Source organism: Catharus ustulatus, chromosome 9 (genome assembly GCF_009819885.2).
Source record: "Catharus ustulatus isolate bCatUst1 chromosome 9, bCatUst1.pri.v2, whole genome shotgun sequence".
In the NCBI taxonomy this organism is placed as follows: domain Eukaryota; kingdom Metazoa; phylum Chordata; class Aves; order Passeriformes; family Turdidae; genus Catharus; species Catharus ustulatus.
In genome coordinates, this window is record NC_046229.1 from 12760555 (window position 1) to 12782021 (window position 21467).

At 38.2% G+C, this 21467-nt stretch overlaps 1 protein-coding gene across 1 annotated transcript in view; it reads left to right on the top strand.

The window, feature by feature from the left end:
- The first annotated feature begins 1291 nt into the window (after positions 1-1291).
- Positions 1292-21467, top strand: part of AK5 (adenylate kinase 5) — an 88461-nt gene continuing 68285 nt past the window's right edge. Inside the window, 7 exon segments of the mRNA XM_033067788.2 lie at positions 1292-1390; positions 3070-3100; positions 3103-3255; positions 4230-4397; positions 9881-10050; positions 10170-10293; positions 20962-21152. Coding sequence (XP_032923679.1) covers positions 1331-1390; positions 3070-3100; positions 3103-3255; positions 4230-4397; positions 9881-10050; positions 10170-10293; positions 20962-21152 — 897 coding nt within the window. The 5' untranslated portion in view covers positions 1292-1330.

Consider the following 21467-nt stretch of genomic DNA (forward strand, 5'->3'; position numbering starts at 1 on the left):
CGCTTGTCAAAGTGATATGGATCCACAAATCATATACAAGGGGGAGAAGCTTCTTAGAAGACAACTGAAAAGACTTTTCCCTTTCCCATCTGTGTCTGAAAAATAGGGATGTACATACAGAAAGCAGTTGTTCAGTGTTGTTTAGAACCTTGCAATTAAAAACTAATTGGAAAATCAGACTTGATATAGGACACTTCAGCAACCGAAATACTCTACTCTGACTTCCAGTGTGCCACAGAGTATCACAGAAACTACCCCTTACTTAACACTTCCCAGAGTAGATCTAGAATAATGCCCCCAGTTTTGGGCTCCCCGGTAAAAGAGAGATGTTAACAAACTGGAGTGAGTTTGATCCCTGTATGGCCATTCAATTACAAGTCAATATATTCTGTGATTCTGAGTTGGGTGGACAGCCACAAAGATGGTAAGGGATGGAGAGCACTTGTTCTTGAAGATAAACAGAGGGAGCTGGGGTTGCTCAGCCTTAGAAGGTACATAATAGCACTTCTCCAAGGCTTGACAGGAGACTGTCATGAAAATGGAGCTGGGCTCTTCACAATGGTGGGCAATGAGCAAATTGAGAATGGGATGTGATAACTGAACAGGAGAAAACCCTTCTTCATGTCGAGGTCAGACAAGCATGGGTTGCCCCAGAGAGGCTCTGCGGTCATCATCCTCGGAAGGTTTTGCAAGGTGAGACTGAATAAAGCCCTGGGCAGCCTGGTCTGACCTCAAGAGCTGCCCTGCCTTGAGCAGAAGGCTAGACCAGAGATCATTTCAGATCTCTTCCTGTGACTCGCCGATCACAGATGCTGATGACTGATCGTAGTTCGTGGCTTTTCGCCAGCCCGAAGTGTATGAAACGTCTCGCTTCTCAAAACGCCCTAAGACGGTGCCAAGGGCAGAGACCGCGTTTCACGGGGAGCCTTGCAGCACCTCTGCGCTCCCGCGGTGCGCAGCCCTGCCGCCGCCGCTCCGCGCAGCCGGGGGAGCCGCTCCGCTCGCTGCCGGGGCAGCCTGCCCGCGGCTCGGCGCCAGGCACAGCCCCTCTCCGCCTCCGCTCGGCGCCTCACCGCGGGCACCCCCCGAAACTTTCCCCGGCAGCCTGCGCACGCTCTCGCTCCCCGCCGAGGGAAAACGTGCTCTCTCTCGCTCCCTCCGTGCAGCGGGCACGGGGAGGCGGGTGGCTGCTTCCCTCCTGCTTCACTCCTGCTTCCCTCCGCCGCGGAAGCCTCGCCGAGGCTCCCGCATTGCACCGCCGAGCCGAGCCGAGCGCGGGGCTCGGGCTGCCCACCCCCGCCCCGCCGGCGCCCCGGCCCCGGCTGGCGGAATGAGCGCCGGCGAGGCCAAGGAGTATCTGGCCCGCAGGGAGATCCCGCAGCTTTTCGAGGTAGGCGAGGCGCAGGGGGGAGGCGTTTTCCGCCCCGTCGGGGGATGCTCCGCGCTGGGACCCCGCGGCGGGCAGGGCTGAAGGTGGCTGGAAGGACGGAGCAGCCGGAGGCTGCGGGGAGCGGAGCTTGCGCGGGGAGCGGCGCCGCGGAGCGCGGCCGCCAGCCCGGCCGGGTGGGCGCTGGCGGCGCGGGGCCGGGGCAGCGCTGCCCGCCGCCCACCTGCGGAGCCCCCGCGGCCGCGCCCCTCCGCTGCCGGCGGAGCCAACTTGCCTGTCCACAGGGCAAAGAGCGCCGAGGAATGCGGCCGAGGGGCATCTTGCGTCGGTCGGGGGCAAGAAAATAGCCGCAACTGTTTAGTGGGATTTTGTTTAGCTTCCTACAAGTTACCTGCTAATGGCTGATAATTACTTCTCTGTGCAGTGTGGATTTTTTCCCTCCGCGGATCACACATCCTATCATCTGTATATAACACACACACAGATGTATTTTCCCTTGTCTGTGCTAAAGCTAGATGTTTTCTATATATTTGAAAATTGCAGGACACTGAGCATGCTAATGTTTAATTACACAGCTAGAATGTGAATGGTTTAACAAGAGATGCAGACAAAACTGGTTTTCTGTTGAGGCTCAAGCTTGACTAGCGATTTTTATAAATTGGTGCATACCTTCTGTAGAAATACACTGTTAATTGCTGTGATCAGTTAAGTACTATAGTAAGGGCACAAATGCATAGAAATTATATCCTATTTCATAACTCAAATGTGTGTAAATACCAATTACTGTATAAGCTGTAGATAATAACTGATCAAATCTTGAATTGGAGCTATTTATGTTTAGTGTTAACACCAACTATGACCCTCAAGTTTATTCACACAAAGATTAGGAAAAGCAATAAGAATAGAAATCATCCTGAAAGACGTGTATTGTTAAGGGAAGGCTGGATGCAGCAGTCTCGTGGAGAGGTGAGATGATGACTTATGTATCACTTTGTCAGGAAATGTGTCAGAAGAGGGCCTGGCAGTCTTTCTTTCGCATCCCCCACAATTCTCCTGAGTACGACGAGTGAAGAATTAATACTTAGAGATGGGGTTTCTAATGGCTTGGAATCTGTGATCAATTAAATCAGGAAGCGCCTATGAATTTAGGGGTTGTGGTTTTTTCCCAATACTGATCAAGACGATATTTGAGTATTTCTCGTTATTTTTAAAAATCCTCTTTTCATTGTTTGTGTAAGTGTTGACAAGAACATGGATGAGATACTTGTGGGTGCAGTGGTCTTCAAGAAAAAGATACATTTTAGTGATGTCAAAGACTACAAAGAATATGTAGATTTTGGGGCTCTCTAGCTTGCACATTCCTCTGTGTATACTTGCCAGTGACAGTTTTAAGAAAAATGTAGAGATGGGGGTTTTTTTGCTATTTTTGGGTTTTATTTCAATGCAAACAGGCAACTATAAAGACATAGCCATAAGCTTCCTTTCCGAGTAATTTTTATGACACTGGCAAACCAAAATAATTTGATTTTTTGCAGGCCTCACTTTTATGCATTGGCTTGCAATGGAGAGTGTGAATTTTGAGAAATGTGATGTTTCTCTGTGCAAAGTAAAAGACAAAGTAAAGGTGCCTGTTTTTCCCTGGCATCATCATCATAGTCTATATTTTTGATCTTACATTTCAGAGTCTGTTGAATGGATTAATGTGTTACAAACCGATGACCCAATTGAATATTTGGAAAGCTGTTTGCAGAAAGTAAAAGAGCTTGGAGGGCCAGAAAAAGTGAAATGGGACACTTTTGTCAGCCCAGAAAAGAAGACCCTGCCTCCACTCAATGGAGGACAGTCACGGAGATCTTTTTTCAGGAATGGTAATGTATTAAATTTTAGGATTATTCTATTTCTTCAACTGTGTGTGGTTTTACATCCACTACTGAATTATTTTGTACATACTTCTGTAGCAGATTATGTCTCATTCTGTTTATCTGTAGGCAAAGGAGTCAAGAATTCCGTTTCCTTGCTTTTTGGCATTTGTTTTTCTCCTGCCGTAATGGATGCTAGGCAGGAGAGGAAATTGTGATCTCTTTCCAGACAAATGATGGATGTTTGCTGTGCAAATGTTTAACACATTAGTGGAGAGATTTCTTGTATCCTACCTAAAACATTTGCAAAGATAGGGGTAGATCTGATGCAGTGAACTTGGCTCGTATTTTCAATTGGTCCTTATGGATGACATACACACCAACATGAGTGCAGTTATGCTATATGGTTTTTCTAGTTTACACTGGAGTTGTATGATAATTTTCTAAATAAAATGTAAATTATTAACTCCTAGAAAAATGTACATCTCATAAAATCTAAGCAGATGTCATACCAATACCTGCAATTATTTTATTTGTAATGTTAACAAAGAGTAATTAGCTCATCTTTCAGTTGCCATAGTTATTTTTCCTTGCCATCCAACATTTCATTAAAATAATCAGCAAGAATCCTGTCTCTATCTCTGTGTACAACATGTATCACTAGAAGAGTCCTACTTAATAGTAGAGGTTATCTGCATAATATAAAGCTTTTCTTCTCAGAGGCCCCTGCTGAACTGTGGGTGCTATAGGCAGATGTTCACAGAAAACCTGATGTGCTTATAAAGAAACACCAGAGAAAACAGACTCTGGTGGCTGTGATTTAATGTTAAATGGAGGCCAAAAATATTTAATATAGCAATGGCAAACACAATGTAAAATTATGAGATATTTATACTTTATGTATGAAACTTATTTAAATCTGTGTACAGAATAGATTTTGAGTTTTCTGTTTCCACAATTCCCAGTTTATCTTACTTTTACAGTGATGCCTGATAACTCTAACTTCCCATACCGACGCTACGACCGACTGCCTCCGATCCAACAGTTTTCCATTGAAAGTGACACTGACCTTTCTGAAACTGCTGAGCTAATTGAGGAGTACGATGTGTTTGACCCTGCAAGACCTCGACCAAAAATTATCCTTGTCATAGGTATGAAGGCAGTCATTTTGACAAGATTTTATCTCTGCTGCTTTACCTTTTGATTTGTACTGGAAATACATTGAATACTTATATGAATTTAAATACAGTTTTTCCATCTGCTATAGCAAGTGGTGATGCAGGCCAATTAAGAGTGTAAAATTGTTAGTGTTGGGGATAACATCCCAATTGTAAGAATTTTAGGGGTCGCAGTGAGCACCTGCACTCATGTTCTGTAGACTGGATGCCTCTTAGCACTGGAGAGCTCATGATTTGCTTATGAGCACATCTGCCAGTTTGATTTCATCTTATCTAAACCTGGTTCATGCATTTCAAGGCAGCAGCACCATGTGAATCAAAGTGCTCTTCCAAAGCATGCTCAGCATTGAACTAAAATACTCACATACAGTCAAAGCTGATCACAAAAAGGTGCTTTAAAATATTGTGTAAACCAGCTCAAAAAGATGATAGGAAACATCTTCTATACGTAGACCCTGTCAAATGGCTGGATGTCCAGTCGAGGTGAGAATACACGGTCACTAGTTCATTGCATTGGTAAATTAATCCCCAGGTTCATTTGGTGAATGAATCCTGTTCCAACTTCACAGAGAGTGAGCCTCAGTTCATATTAGTTAATTTCTCTGTCCCAAAGTTCTCTCTTGTGAGCTGTTTAGCGTTCTTTCTAGGCAGCTCATACTTTCCAGCCTCAGACAAGCACAGGTTATTTAAAAATAGCTGCAGGTTAAGTGTAAATCAGTTTTGTTTTGTTTTTTTTCTATTCTTGAATATAAGTTCTTTGTATCAGTTTCCTTATCATCTAGATAGTTGTCTTCAGAAATGTTACACCAGACCTAGTTCTGATTCTCTGGATGGCTTAAAGAGTTACAGCACAGGTGCCAGGTGATGGAGAATTGCTTGGGTTTTTTTAGTCTATAAAGCGTTATTCATATTAAAGAGGGATACTGCTTCCATAACAGAGAATATATGTAGTATAATAAAAGGGAACAGAAATGTCTTCTCTGTACTACAGAGTGGAAACTGTAGGAACAGCATGTGCTCTAGGCTCTGCAACCAGCAGCTCTCAGACACAAGATATTGGAATAGATTGAAAACAGAAGACCAGGTTTTTAAAAGTATCTGTGGTATGCCAAAGCAATTGCTCAAGGCATTTGAATTTTCTTAATCTTTTGTTTCAGGATTACAGATTTCAACATGCAAATCTTTCTATGTATAGCTGAAATGTGAAGATTGCAATTGGATGGAGAAATAACACATACCTTTATTTAGTCTTAATTAATTAGCTACCCTTTCTTTTCATAAAGGAGAATAACTGGCTCCTTTTCAGTGACCACAGAAGGCTCTTAAGGCGTTGAAATCTATGTAGCTCAATTGCGGTAGAGTGATGAATGCGGGTTTGATTTAAGTGAGATAAAGAGAGATTGGCTTTCACCTCTGGAACTGAGTGCAGATGTATTTGAAGTGAAATCCTTGAACACCAGCGTGCAGTGAACAGACCGTGGCTTTTACAGAGCTTTTCTTTTCCCCCATTTATATAGGGAACTTTGTAAACATTCTGCAAAGGCTTTTCAGGTTTATATTCCCACTGAGTTTCTCTGAATCTATTACAGTGTGATCTGATAGAAATGCAATACTATCTGTAGCCTAGCAGCTATTGTCCATTTTTCTATAGTATCAAGACACTTTCTCCCAAATTCAACTTTCTATTGAGGGATCACATGTTGGATAGAGTAACTGAATAAAAGAGAAAAACATAATAAAAGTATACTGTTCGTTTCAAGAGATATTGCCCACAAAAAATGTGTTGCATATTTTCAGTTTACATAAAACGCCAACAAAAAAAATCAATTAAGTAATGTATTTCTTCTAATTAGTGATAACTAATCATCCTGCCTTGCTCAGTTGTGCTGGTCAGAGTCACTGTTAGGGACTGAAATGAAGTTAAAGACCTATCTTTTGCTTCACATATTCGGTGAACTTTACTTTATTAATGCATTAGCTCAAGATCTTTTTAATGCTTCCATAAAGGCTTTCACAACTTCTTTGCTTTATGAAATCTATCATCCTCATATAATGAACCAGGTAGCTCCAGGGCTAAAGAGAACTCCCTTGTAAAGGTGGGGGCTTTGTTCTTTTTCTGGGTTTGCAGAAGAAATCTCTGGTGAAGATAAAGCTATAAAGCTACATAGTGAGTATATGACTGGATTTTAGAAAAATCAGATGGAACCAGCCAGGAGGGCACACATCTGAATCATTGGAAATATTAAGTTTCTAAGGCATTATAACACTAGTAAATGGATTGTGTTTAAAAACATGCTTCCTAATACACTTTTAAGAAACACATTATATCGTTAATATAGCTTGGATTTAGAGATCTTAAAATATTAATTATCTGGTGTCATTAGCACCTTAGTTTGAGTATTTTTTAAGCTGCACTTTCTTAAATATATACTTAATTTTAAAAGAATACACTTCCCTTTTGAGATCAAAGTGTAAGGGACTAGATAGTGCTGTCAGCAGGCAGCTGCCTATTCATTTGTTAAATCTAGTCGACAGATTTTAATGTCAGGAATATTTTCAGAAATTTTACTATTACATGAATTTATTATGAATTTAACAATATATACAAAATTGAAATAATGAAGAAAATTAGATTGAAACAATGCTTTAATAACAGGTTTTGGCACACAGATCTTTACTTGAAACCTGCTTGCAAACATAATTTTAGATGCAACAACTGTTCCTTAGTCTAGACATCTTCTAGAAATATATAAATAATCATACTTTCTTTGAGTAATATTTCAGAATAAGTTGAAAGAAATAAAAACAAAAGTGATTTGATTTTCCTTTCTTGTGAACAGTTTGTCAGTGTGATTTATCAAAGAGTCAGGAATGGATACATAGTTCAATAAATTATGATCTGCTGCGGGAAGTAATTTTGTCCTATTACTTTTCCCTATTTTGTTACCTGAATGTTTCCCCTCAGACTGTAAACAGATAATACCATCTTGATATTATGTGTTTGGTTGATTTGGACTATGTGTTTGGGATGTGTTTGGATTGATAAAAACAAGTGTGTGGGAAGTTTATGAATGTTAAACCAAATACTTTATTAGCTATTTTCTGATTGCAATTCAGATTGAAAGAGCAGAAGTGCTGAGCTACATTTCATTTTGTTTAGTTTTGGTTTTGGGTTTTTTTGGTTTCTCTTTACTGGTAAAGCAAAGCTCTCCCTAACAGGAGTGTGAAGTCTATCTACTTGCTTCAAACAGATTTTTTTTCCAGCTATTTTATGTTTTTACAGACTGATGTTTTGTCAGGATCAGTTCTGGTTTTCTGGCACCTTCTGTATCCCTTTTGTATCTCTTGTATCTTTTGTGCGTGGAACGTGAGTGCTATTTTCCTTGTTTCCAATGTTTCTGATTTTCTGCACCTTACTTATATGCATTTTTGTTGTTGCTGGGTGCAACAAAGTCTGCTTCAAACTTGTAAGGTTCGGTGAAATGCATTTGTCATGGGGAAGGCTGAGCATGAAAGGGAGCAGGGGGAACTGGAGCGGAAGTGCTTTATAGCCACTTCAGTGGAGAAGATGATTCCTACTGTATGAGACGCTTGTGTACCTGCAGAAAGGGAACATTCTTTATTCTAACAAAAGGATAGATAGCTAAGCTGGCTATGAAAGAAGGAGTCCAAGCTGAAAAAACTAAGCCCATCTAGATCACCTGGAATTACTGAAATGGAAGAATAGCTGAAGAACCTTACACAGTCTGCTGAAAGAAGAGAGACAACTTATGTCTGTTTATGACAGAAACACCAGGTGAACTGAATGAGAGAAAAGATTTTTTAGTTGTGATCTTACTGTATAAGATACTGTTTTTCTTTCATTTTTTACGTGTTTCATGAACATCTGTAGCTATGTTGTCTGGTTGGCTGTTACAGATAAATGGTTGTAGAAACATTATTTAAACTCATTGGATAATGATAAAACCTTTATTTTTTTTCCCCAGGGACATTACTAAACCGTGGGCAGGGTATGGGAACATGGTAGCAGTAGGCACATTTCTCTGTGCACTCTCTTGAAATGACTCCTGGTCTGAGTCCCAAAGGGCAGGCGCAGCATCAGCATCACAGCATCAGGGCACAGAGAGCTCCAAGTGAGTGCTGGTGACAGCAGGCTCTGTGACAATGATATTGGGGTGCAGGTTGGAGCCTGGTTACACAGACAGTGCCCTAAGTGTACGCGTACAAATACTGTAAAGTCCTGCAGCTAGAACTGTATTGATTATAAAAATGCTTAAAAGCTATTTACGGGAATAATACAGATAATATAAAAAGAGTTACATTATCACTACAAGAAGCTAGGTGTATTCAGATTTACTTTCATTGCATTGCTGTATTTTTTAAAATCATAGAAAATATGTATTTTTTAAAAAATGTTAAATATTTTTCTGTTGAAATGAAATTCAGTGTTCTTACAAAGAATTCCCCAAACTATAGCTACTTAGGATTGGGAATTATTATCAAAACATTTGGTTTGGGTTTGCTTTGTTATACTCTTCAGTACCATACATTTTTCTATACATAAACATTTATTTTATGAAAACAATTCCTTGGTTTTACGTACTGGATTCCAGATTCTCTGCTCACATCAAACATGTCCTTTTAGTTCAGACACGGTCTGATTGTTTTACATAATTCTTGCTGCTGCTGTCCAGCTCACCTTCCCTGCAGCTTTCCCTGCTACATAACGTAGCTGTTTTCTGTGATTTTGATACCCATTCAGCGTGACCTGTGTATATTGAAGGGGATCTCTTTATTCTTCATGTTGTCTAACAAGCTGAACCTAATTTCTTCTCTGTCAGATGCTTCAAGCATCAATACCAAAAGCTGGTATTGCATGGTTCAATAAAAGTCCTTATATCAAATCACTATGGAAACATCTCAGATGATTATTTAATAATTTTTTTTTTGGTATTTTAAAATCAGGAAACCTCAGAAGCTCTTGCAAGCATATTTAGGAGCAGGTTTTACTAGTTCCATTTCATGACTATTTTGTTGATTTAATTGGCTTCTTTAACCAATGGCTTTAATTGGCTTCTTTTTGACATGAATACACTTCAGACTATCTGGCTCTGTCTCGGATTCATAGAGTTTAAGAAGGGAATAGTTCATTTGTCTGCTCCTCTACTGTGGATCAAGAAAACTCCATTCCAGGAATGGCTTTAGAAGGACATCAACCTCAAAGAGTATTTATTTTTATTTCACAAGTGGATTTTTATTCTTTCTTTAAATTTCATTTTACAAGCTGTTATGTTCATGATCCAGTCGATGAGACGCATGGTTGGTAATAGGTCATGCAACTGTGAGATTTACTCTTATAATGCTTGGAAAATTGGTGTCAATAGCAAAGATTTCACGTGTGATTGGATACTTCTGATGAAAGGTTAATTTAATGTTTTGCTTATGATTCACACTAGGTGGTCCAGGAAGTGGTAAAGGAACACAGAGTTTGAAAATAGCAGAACGTTACGGATTTAACTACATATCAGTTGGTGAATTGTTAAGGAAGAAAATTCACAGCACAAGCAGCAATAGAAAATGGAGCCTAATTGCCAAAATAATTACTACTGGAGAACTAGCCCCTCAGGTACTGTGTTTCCTATGTTCGTATTTACTTCCAAGGGTTTATACATCTTGTGGTAATGTGCACCACCAAGAGAACTTCCTTTACAATATTAAATAACTAACTTATTTTCTCTGTGAAAGGAAACAACCATAACTGAGATAAAGCAGAGATTAATGCAGATCCCTGATGAAGAGGGGATAGTGATTGATGGATTTCCCAGAGATGTGGCCCAGGCAATCTCCTTTGAGGACCAAGTAAGAGACTGTTTTTATTCTTAAAATAACTTACACATCTCTACAACAGTTAAGCCTGTTGAAACAATCAGTCAGATTCCAAGAAAGAGCATTGCTCTTTAAATCTTTGCAAGTAATAATTGCAGGTTGACAAAAGATTTATGTTATATTATATCCTGTCATCTGAAGACAGACTATTTTGTAAAAAGACAATGTGATAATATAACCAAGAATCCAAGCTTCTTGTCTCGTAATGAAAGTCCTCTCAAGATGAAGAAGAAAATCACATGAAATCTAACAGTGAATATTTTCTTTAGAGAATATTCTACTTTCTTTAGAAAGTGGAAAAGTATTATATTTCCATATCTATTTGTTCAACATAATCTACATCAAGAAAAATATACTTAAAGCAATGCATGTCTTCACAGTGCTTTTAGTGTCAAGTTTATTACGGGGCATTGAAAAGATGAATTTAAAAAAGGTTAAAACTACCCATGCTTTGCAAGTTTCCCTAAACCAGAAAGCATGCTTTTTTTAGAAAATAAGGTAATTTTGGTTATTCTAAAATACAATTCTAAGGTTTAGTCAGCTAAAACTCTATTCCTGAGTACTACCGACATGTTGTTTTCATGTGTGTATTTTAAACTAATCTAAAAATACTTTAATTCAGTGGAAAAACAAGCAGCTGATGTCATTTTCTGGTCAAGTGTGCTAGCATAACAGTTATGGTCACAAAAGGAGGTTGCAGTTTTTCAGAGCTGAATTCTTAGAGTGCCTTCATGCAGAATGTTTCCAAGTCTTTCACAGTTGCTGGTCTACTGCTGTTTCTGTTCTTCGAATTCTAAGTAGTATTACCAATGCAGAAGTAACAAAACAAAGCAACTAATGAGGCATTTCATTAATGTGCTTTATAAGGTATTATTCTGGGCAAAAATTAGAAAACTGAATTGAGGAAATTAAAGGAAACAGACAAAATAGTTATTACAGGAAATAGCAGTGACTGCCAGCTCCATCTCCTTATAATTAACAAAAGGGAAGATTGACTATTTTAGAAGTCAAACACCAGAAATGTAGACCTAACAATCAATTCCTTGTGCCATTTTTCTGGTCAGTGTAAAAGTGTGACTTAAGTGCATATTTTAGGGGCATAATTTTGTTCTGATCTTGTTTTTAATGAAAGAATGGCAGATATAAAACTGGAGGAAGTGACAGAAATTAATTTACCCTAGGCTCAGATTCTCTTTCTGCCAAGGAAAACCAGTTAAATAACACTTGATTGTAGTCACAGGGAGTTCCTTCATTCTCAGTCAATTGGGATTTGTAAATCATACTCCTCAAGGCCTGGTTCTGCCCGAAAGATAGATCACTAAGCCTCTAAGGAAGTCCAGGAGCGCTTTAGGTAGGGACACCTCTCAATCTTACCTGTTCTAAAAAAAGTACAGAAAAGAAGGAATCCCAGGCCTTTATAGGAGCATAGGCTGTCTGTTCAGACTCCCATTTTCATCTTTCTTTGTAGTTGACATGTAATATGAAGACTATGAAAATAAATGTACAAATGCTACGCATATTTCAATAATATATTAACATATCCAGTGAGATATATTCAGTGCTTTATCTTGCATTTATATTTTAAAGGAATAAAATATATATGTTGTTTATTTCAATTCTCTGTTGAGTAAGCCCTGGTGCTACCCACCTTGGTAGGAAAGTTTTGTGTTACGGAAAAGGGAATATCAGCAGTCATGGTACTGCTCATCCTCCACAGGATGAGGTTCACAGTCACCCATGGCATGGCAGGTTATTTACGTTAAGCATAGGAACATTTTCCAGGCACTCAGAGATTCCTCAATAGGAAGTGCAATTGAGTTGTGGAGAATTCAGCAATTAACTGTTGTGATAATTTGTCTAGGTCTGCAATTAGAGATAGTAAGGGGTTTTCCACAGCTGAGAAATGTTACAGCTCTCTTTCTAGCACTGTGTAGAAGAAGCTGAATTGTTCTCATTAGCCAAAAGTGATAAAGTGAGAAATAATTAGTTGAAATTTCAGCAAAGAAAGTTTTGATTAAATATTAAGACAATAGTAAGACTAAGCAATGGAACATCCTTTGAAGAAGACGGTGAAATCACACCAAATGCAAATTGTATACACGCCATGTCTTACAAAGGCATTCCCTGTAGAACACTGAGATCTGTTGATAAGGTATGAATAAGAGTTAATTATTATTGTTATCACTAGCTTTATCATGGGCAAATATTTATTCATACAGATGGTCCCTTTGAGACCATTGCATGCTTATGTACCTGAAAGCAGCAGGAAATTTATGTGACATATACAAATGCTTTACCATTGTTTACACAAACACAAACTCCAAGAATATAAGTAGTAACACCAAAAATGAATTGAGGAGAGTAGTGGAAAAGGAAAAGGATGACTGAGGCGCCTGGTTTCTCTTGAAAGCACATGTAAAATGTACTGTGCTGTGTTTGCAGTCATCTTTAATGTAACAAATAATTTATGCTAAATTAATTGCTTCAGTCTCACAGAGCTCACAGAGCTGTTACTAAAACTTGACACTGGGCTTTCATAATCTCTTAATCTTGTGAAAAATCAAATGGATACATGTGTGTCTGAGCTGACAGGACCTGTCCTGCATAACATTCTATTATAGAAATACATCATGATAACAACTGCTTGTTAAACTACACTGGTAATTGCCCTTGGTACTACCAGCACATTTTTATCCCTTTGACTAAGCCAGAAACTGAACTTTTCTCTGGGAAAAAAAAGTTATTTTTAGTAAACTAGTCAAAGCAAAACGATTTATGCTAACATTCCCATACATAGGTATAGCTAAAAGATGATGATTTCTTCCTTATTATGTTGCCAGACTCTCATGTGGACAGTAAGTTCTCAACATGTTGCTAGGCAGAATTGTATTAAAACATGTTGCATCTCAGTGACTAAAGTGCCTAAAATAAAGCAATGTATCATTTGAGGCACACACAGTATTCTCTTTCTCTCACATCTAGAAACCAGAAGTAACAAACACTACTTCCATGCAGTAATGTCAATCTGGAATAAGTGCGTTAGAAAGCACATCACACATCACAGGAATTTTATATTTGAATTTAAACTTTTCTCTTTATCTGTTGAGTTTTGTTAATAACACTGTTCCTACCGTCCATATCTTTTGAGCAGCAAAGAAGTTTTTAAGATGGCCTCAGTGATGTTTTCAGTTTCAGCAGTGCTTACCAGCCAGCACCACATTGGCCATTCTGGTCACTTAGACCAGCTTCATTTCCAAATGCTCAGCTGCTCATTGCAGCCTTCTTGCAGCCTGGAAGAACTCAGCTGTGAGCACTGCAGTATTCTTTGAGTTTATCTCAGTTTTCTTTGAACTTTATAACCAAGTTGAAATAAGTCTTGTATTTTTCTCTTTGAAAACTGAGTTTAATAAGTACATTTCTCTTATTGGAAGTCTGGGATTGTTGCCAAGTCTTGACCCTCTCTTTTCTTATTTCCAGAGAGCAGAGTCAATACTACCAATGCTTTTGATAGGGGTACTTTTAATAAAACTATGAAGTTCCAAGCAGTCACAGCAGGGAAAAAAAATGAAAACATGAATTTTAATGTCTTAAAATCAAGCAGACTTCCAGTTTATATATTCCTTTTAAATATATGATAATTTTTATATTTTGATCAGCTTGAACTCCTGCATAGCAGTGCAGGTTTAATACTGATATATTTAGACTTTCAATTTGAGTCTAGGCATAAAGCTATCCTAAACCACAAATTTCTTAGGTATCCATGATCTCTGCTGAGTGCAAATAGCAGAAAGGTGTTTAGCTTTCAAGGACACATTGAAAATGCCAAGGAGAAAATGGTTTATTTACCATTAATCTTGAAATTCAGCGAGTCTCCTGGAGTCCCAGCATGCTGAAGCATGTTAAATATCTTCCTCCTGCAATGCTGTAATAAAATGCTTCTGATGGCTGTATTGAACTCCAATGGCTTGTGAAGAAATTGCAGTTTTACCTTCTGTGTAATCTCTCACATGTTTTTTATCCTTCCTGGGAGAAACAATTAACTGTATTTTACAGTTAATTTCAATTACTGCTTTGGTTTGGTTTTTTCCCACCACTTTCAGTCATTCATGTGTAACTTTCCTTCTTTGTTAGTATCAGTAGAGTAAGTAGAGATGTAGTTTGCTTTAGAAATAGTAACTGTAATTTTTTTAATAGTGACATAAATGTAGAACAGGTATTAGAATCAACGGATGTTCATTAATGAATGTAATTCAATTTATTGATAAAAGAGGAAAAGTATTTTTGTAAAAATTATATAAAATATGTTATTTTTTATATGGCCTGGGTGACAAGACTATAATTGAGTAAAATCTTAATTTAAATAATAAACAGGGGCAACAAATTTTATCTGATTCTTTGCTTAAAATGCTCTTAGGAATAATCATAAATGCACTATACCCAATGAAGAACTACTCATCTTGGTTATTAATTGGAGTTAATTTTTAACTCTCAGATATATTCATTAGGAAAATTATTGTGAGACTAATTGTGATTAAGTAGAACTAGCTGTGTAGGTGGCACAATATAGGATGGTGAGAAATACCTGGGTATTTTCAGAGGCTGAAGACAGCAGTGCTGTTCCTCCAAGGCTGATATTTAGACCTCCAAGCAGAAATTATGCCTGCAGTGCCCTCCAGGTTTGACACAGGTGTTTGTGTCCAGCTGCCCAAGGGTCTGACTGCCAAGTTCCAGCTCTGCAAAGAGCTTCTCACAAAAAACCTGCTGTTCCTGGCAAGAATGTGGCCTCCAGAGCAACCAGGGAGATGACTGCAACCTTGTTGTGAAGCTTCTTGAGGAGAACACCTGTTTTTTGCAATAGGTTTTTGTTGGTAAAGAGATTTTCTTCTGTATCATGGCAAATATGTCTCCTTTATTTCCTCTCCCCTAAACTTCTATCTCCCTTCTCCCTAATCTCTCCTTCACTGATCCAGGTACAATCCCCTACTGAATATGTACCCAGAGATCTGTGTGAGGAGTGGAAGGACTACCACATGAGCACTCTACTTTGCTGTGCTTCCTTTCGTTCGCTGTCTTTTCCCTGTGAATTTGACACTGCTCTCTTTAAGCCAAGCCTGACTGGGAGACCTTTGGAATGGTTTTACCATTATCTCCCTGGAAGCTGGAGCACTCTCCAGAGAAAGACAAGAAGTGGTTCAACTTTCTGCTGGCTAAGCAACCCTAGGTCTCAGGTTTACAGATTTTCTGGGCAACGGCTCTTCTCTGCTAGTCAGAGTAGGCAAAGGAGAGCTCATCCTTTGCTGGTCCTCAGATCAGGACATGATGTTGTGAATTCAGAGTGGATGGAGGTTCCTGCTGAGCATTTCTGAAACAGGGATTTGCTGAGTCCTTTCTTCACATCACTAGCATTAGTGTTAACAGATAGGGATTTTTATTAGTTAGCTGCCCAACACAGCTGAAAAGCTGAATCACTTGTTCCCAAAGATACCAGTCTGCCTAATTACATACTCTAGGCAATTTGCTGGAAACTTATTTTCTGGGAAGCATGAATATGGTTCAGAGGAATCTACCAGAAAAAGATTCTATCAGCAGGATTCGTTCTTTGACAACATGATTCACAATTTTGCATTTCTAAACCAAGAAAAAACTATGCAAACAGTCTAATAACCCAGCAAAGATAGAACTATAAAAAGCAAATAAGTAATTACAAGGGAGAGCACACATACAGAGGATATAAACCAACTTGCTAGTAATCTTTACCAACAAGAATAAAATGCACTGTTAAATTAGTGGCAATTGTTCATGAGCTGTCAGTTTTCTCAGGAGTATCTAGTAGAACATACCAGGAATTAAGAAACAGAGCATTTTCATCTTTTGCCTAATGAGGAAAAAATGAGAGAGTGTGTAATCATCTAATTTCTAGCAAACAACCACACTATTCTCACTAACAAGAGGAGATGTAGAAAACATCCCCAGAGAATAGAGAGCATCTTTCCACTTACACTGCTTAATGTCAATAACACCATCAACTTGCATAGAATTACTCTCAATTTACTCCTGGTTCCAGTTTAGGAAGGAGATTCAGACCCAAAGAGAGTAGGATTTACTTACTAGTAAATATTATTCTAAAAAATGAGAGAATGTACCCACCAGTTTTATTCTGAGTTGATGCCATATGCTCTTCATCTCATTTAAAATGAATAACCAGAAACCTGTCTGTTCCCATAGGCAAAGATTCTCCCTTCAGCTGAGTTCCAGTGAGTAAGTAGTCAAATTCCCTTCTCTGAGCCCCACAGTCCTACCTCACATGCATTGCTGGACATGAATAAAACCCTCTGCCTTAAGCACAGGATATGTGTACTGGGGGAAATCAGCATGAAGGAATCCAGCTCTTCTGTCTGTGTTGGTTCTGTACAACTTTTCTAAGAGCTAAGTCTCAGAACAAAACTTATTCCCTAGCCATAAAACTCAACCATACTTAGTTGTGAGTTTGAGACAAGAGTTTCTTTTCAAGTGAGTCATAAAAACCCTTTTCCTTTGTTAGAAAAAAAAGCAATTTATACTCATATTTACATAGGCATCCCAAATGTCCATACAGTCACACTACCCTGTTACATTACAGCTAAAAGTATTTATAAGCATGTCTTGCAAGTAGGTACAATTGAGGTAAGTGGAAGCAGAGCAGTTGATGAAAACAGCATTGAAATATCAATAGCATTTCAAGGGTGTATCTTTGAAGGTTGTAAATGCATGTAGGAGAAATAATAATATTAAGTGCTGTTCGGTCTGTATGCCTATGCACACAGGAGAGATGTTACCCTTTTGTGCACCTTTTGTTTCTTATATGGTTTTCAACATCTTTCAGATCTTTCAGATAAAGATTAATATTCTGCAGGTAAAAGTTGAATTCATCGATACATCAGATTCTGTTTTGAATTCCTACCTATAATATGCTTGAATATTATACAATACTTCATTTGAAACTAGGTTTCTTGAACTGAGAATATTAAAACATTGTTTTCATTTTATTTCTGTGAGTGAAATATATTTCAGATTAGAAAACCCACAGTGTCAGAAAAAAGTTAGTACCTGTGATTCTGATAGTGTCTTTTGTATTATTGCTGTCGTAAAAAAAATGAGAGAGCAACAACAGTACTCAGATTCTGTAGAGAACTTCCAGTTTTCAAAAGCAAAGAGAGATAATTAAACATAATTAATGAATTGTCCAAGTCAATCCTTGTCATTATCCTCGCTTTACAATTAGGAAAAAAAAAAAAAAGAAAGAAATTAAGCCCAGGGTGCCCAGGGTGTGTTTTCCCATTTTCTTAAACAGTAAGTGACTTCTGCAGTCAGTGCAGTTTGCGGGAATTAAAAGAAGATGAGAACTTGCACACCTGATGGAATCATGGTAGCATTTGGATCCTTCCCTTCCTGTGGGGCTGCACTTACCCAACCACAGTTTCTTTAGAGAACTGAGATTGGTTGTGGTAAGCTGCACTCTCAGTTTTGTGCGAGAGAGAAGGAGACCCTCTTCCTTCAGGGCTGGTAATTTCATGAGTGGTCTGTTTGTTCTAGGTACTCTCTAAGATTTGATGCTGTATGTGAAGTCTTGTGGTGCACAAAGCTCCAGCCCTGCTCTTGAGGAGGTCTGGTATGACTTCACAGCTTGAGTAGGTGCTGTCCTAAAGTGCTGAGCATTGAGAGGGAGGCCAGCTATGGCTTGGAACATCTGAAGATCTCTTACCATCTTTCTGCCACTATTATTAGGAGACACAGAAATGGAAGTACTAAATAAAAACTACTCATTTGTATAAACTCCTTTTGCCCTCCAATTTACTAGATCCCTGACTGCCTGTTGTAATTTCTGAGTCCCTGTGTAATGTATGTTAGGAAGCTTCAATCAGCTGGGTATCCACACAGGGACTTGAAATGTCTCTGTGCTCAGTCTGCTGCAAGGTACATCAGCCATTCTCTTTCATCAGTGTTGCATGACTAACAGGCTTTGAAATCTGTAGCATTTTCTTTCAGAATCTATCTGTGTCATAATTTGGATTTTTAGTACTGTATGCTTTTGAATTCCCAAATTCCTCATTATTCTTCTATTACTAGTGAAGCAACCTTAATTTCACTGAGCTACTTTTAATAATGTGCCTATTGCGTGAAAGTCTAAGACAGAAACTTACTTTCATAGTGTTTCATTTGAATAATTATGTGCCTTAATGCTATTATGTGGTAATAAAATTAACTTGCATAATTAATTCATCCCATGAACACACAGAATAACTGTTTACAATAATCTGAAATGGGAAGGGAAAGTTACTCTGGTTTTGTTGATGTTGAGGAACATGTAACAGAGGTAGGAGAGAGCTTCTCTCCCTCTGGAAGTTACTTAAAAAAACAGGTTATAAGGTTAATTGTTTGAAAATCTAATAGATACTCATAAATAATTACCAGAAACTATTATCTTTGTAGTTTGTGTGCTCATGTCTCCAATCATCTACAATGTGTGTAAAAAATAATTTGATTTACTTTTAAATCCTATTTAATTTAAATTTCATCTGTAATGATGAAGAGGCCACCATCTTTCTTGATAATGCTGTTTTTCAGACTATCCTTTGCTGTTTGAATATGGCTCTGCTTTTCACCACTTTCTGCTTCCTCATATCCATATCCTACTCTCTTAGCAACCTCGTTTGCAAAGGCTGATGACCACCACCTCAGGCTGGAGAAGTTGTATTGGTTTCTTTTGACATCCTAAGAACTTTTTTTTACTCAGACTGACAGTAAAAAAGGCAGACTATACTTCATGTTGTATTCTTTCAAATGATGGAAACTCGGCTTAGATGGGAGTTGTTTGTTTTTTAATTTAGTTATTAATTTTCCAGATTGACCACAAGGCAAGTTTTGACTATTCAGTGTAGAAATACGGTTGGCTTTATGCTATCCAACATCCTTGGTTAGAGAGACCTAGACAGAGATAGTATTCAGAAGCTTAATTTGTTTGTTCTAGCCCTCAATAACAATATATTATAACAACTATATAATTAGCATAAAGATATAAATCAGTTATTGTTTACACTGTAGTAGTTAGAATATATGTAGATGTTTTACTGATACTGGTTTATAGCTCAAATTTGACTTTCAAATTTACATTGCATCAAACTGAACAAAGACAAAATTATTCTGTAGATAGAAAACATAATGAGAAAAAATGTCTGTTTAACATTCTTGAGCATCCACCATCATTTGCATTGTGACTAGATTATGTCATTTCTAGAATAGGAAGCCCTCTTTTTACTAATATCAGTTAAAATTAAAGTAACTTTTTTGTTTGGGTAAGTAAAGATACCAGAAATTACTTTGTGCTTGTATGCGAGAACAAATAAATCCTTTCTAATCTGTAATCTGATAAAAAACTTCTTACGGAGAATTCTAATATGTTTTAAAAGACAGCACTAAGCTAGTGAAAACTTTAAGGAGATGTAGATTTCTTTGCAGCAATCTGATGGAGGAAAGAACAAAATCAGATGCTATAAATAAAGTTAATATACATTTGTAGCCACATTTAAAAATCCTGCAAATTCAGGTGTCTGAGTGATTTAGGGTGAGAGGAAACAGTCTCAGGTTGCACCAGAGAGGCTTAGATTGAATATTAGGAAAAAATGTTTTATGGCAAGGTTTGTCAAATATTGGAACAGGGAAATGGTTGAGTCACCATTCCTGGAAGTATTTAACAGATGTGTGGAGATTCTATGTCTTCTGGCTTTTTCACCATAGGTACTAAGTACTAATGACCTCCAAAGATTGCCTGTGAGCATTTATTGTATTCCTAAGAAAGTGGTTCTATCACTGCTTTCCCCATATCAAGTACCAGAGAATCTTTAAATGTTTGATAGCATCTTATAAAGAAGATTTAACTGGGAAAGAGCTAGAGTTCAAAAATTTTGCTTTATCTCATTGTTAAAAGGCATTACTTCCTGAACCACAGTGCAGGGATGTGTGTGACACATACCAATGCTCACCACATAGACCAGAAAGGATAGGGAAAATCAAAACCCTTTTAGCTGCCCCACCCAAGCTCTTGAAAAGTGCACTGAAGCTTTAGAGAGATTTAGAGAAATAGAGAAAGTGTTATAAGAAACTGTGGCTCTTGGAATAGATCTGTTTTCACCTAGTCCTAACCATCAGTTAGCATCATAGCGACTGCTGGATTTTCAATACCACCTTACTTAAAGTTTCCAGATGGAAACCATCCAACCATTTTCCTGCAGAGTATGAGACATCTATATTTTGCTCTTTTAAAAAAAATTTAGGTAGGGAAGCCTTCTGGTAATGCAAATGATGAACATAACCTAGAAAAGGTTTTTGCTGTGAAGTAAAATTTTTTCATTAAACTTTTTCCTTATGTGTCAGGTGAAACAGGTTTGGAATAACCTCCAAATAAGGTCAGAAGCCCCTCCTTAAGCCTAGAAACTTCCCATTTAAAAAACTAAAAAAAAAAATTTAAACCCCAACAAACAGAGAATTAATACTATGTCAAGATCCAACTTATGCAAATGTAACATATCTGAGCCTCACATGATAATGGAATTGGTGAGTCCTGTAGTGCTGGATAATCAACTTCATCATATTTCTTGAATTGTTCTTTCCACAGATCTGTACCCAGATTTGGTGGTGTTTCTGGCATGCTCCAGCCAAAGGCTGAAAGAAAGGTTACTGAAGCGTGCTGAGCAGCAAGGGAGACCTGATGATAACTTGAAAGCCACCCAAAGAAGACTAATGAATTTCAAGCAGAATGCAGTCCCGCTGGTTAAATATTTCCAGGAAAAAGGGCTGATTATCACAGTAAGTCCTTTAGTGTGTATCTCTGAAACCTCAATTGTTATGGCTGTACTTGGCTTCTTGTGCCTTTTGCTTTAAGACAGGCTGGATGACTCTAATTCTGTTTTAGGTTAATAGCATGGCTACTTAAGTGTTTAATGAAGACACGAATTCATTGAGCAGTTGACAACAGTTGAATTATTGGCATGCTCTAAGTTACAGACTGTGTCTGGTTGTAATAACACACAGAACTTGGTACCACATATGGTATGAGAGCAGATGGCCTGTGCCTATTTCTTTTCTTTTGATCCTAAGCAGTTCACATTGATATGTGCTCCT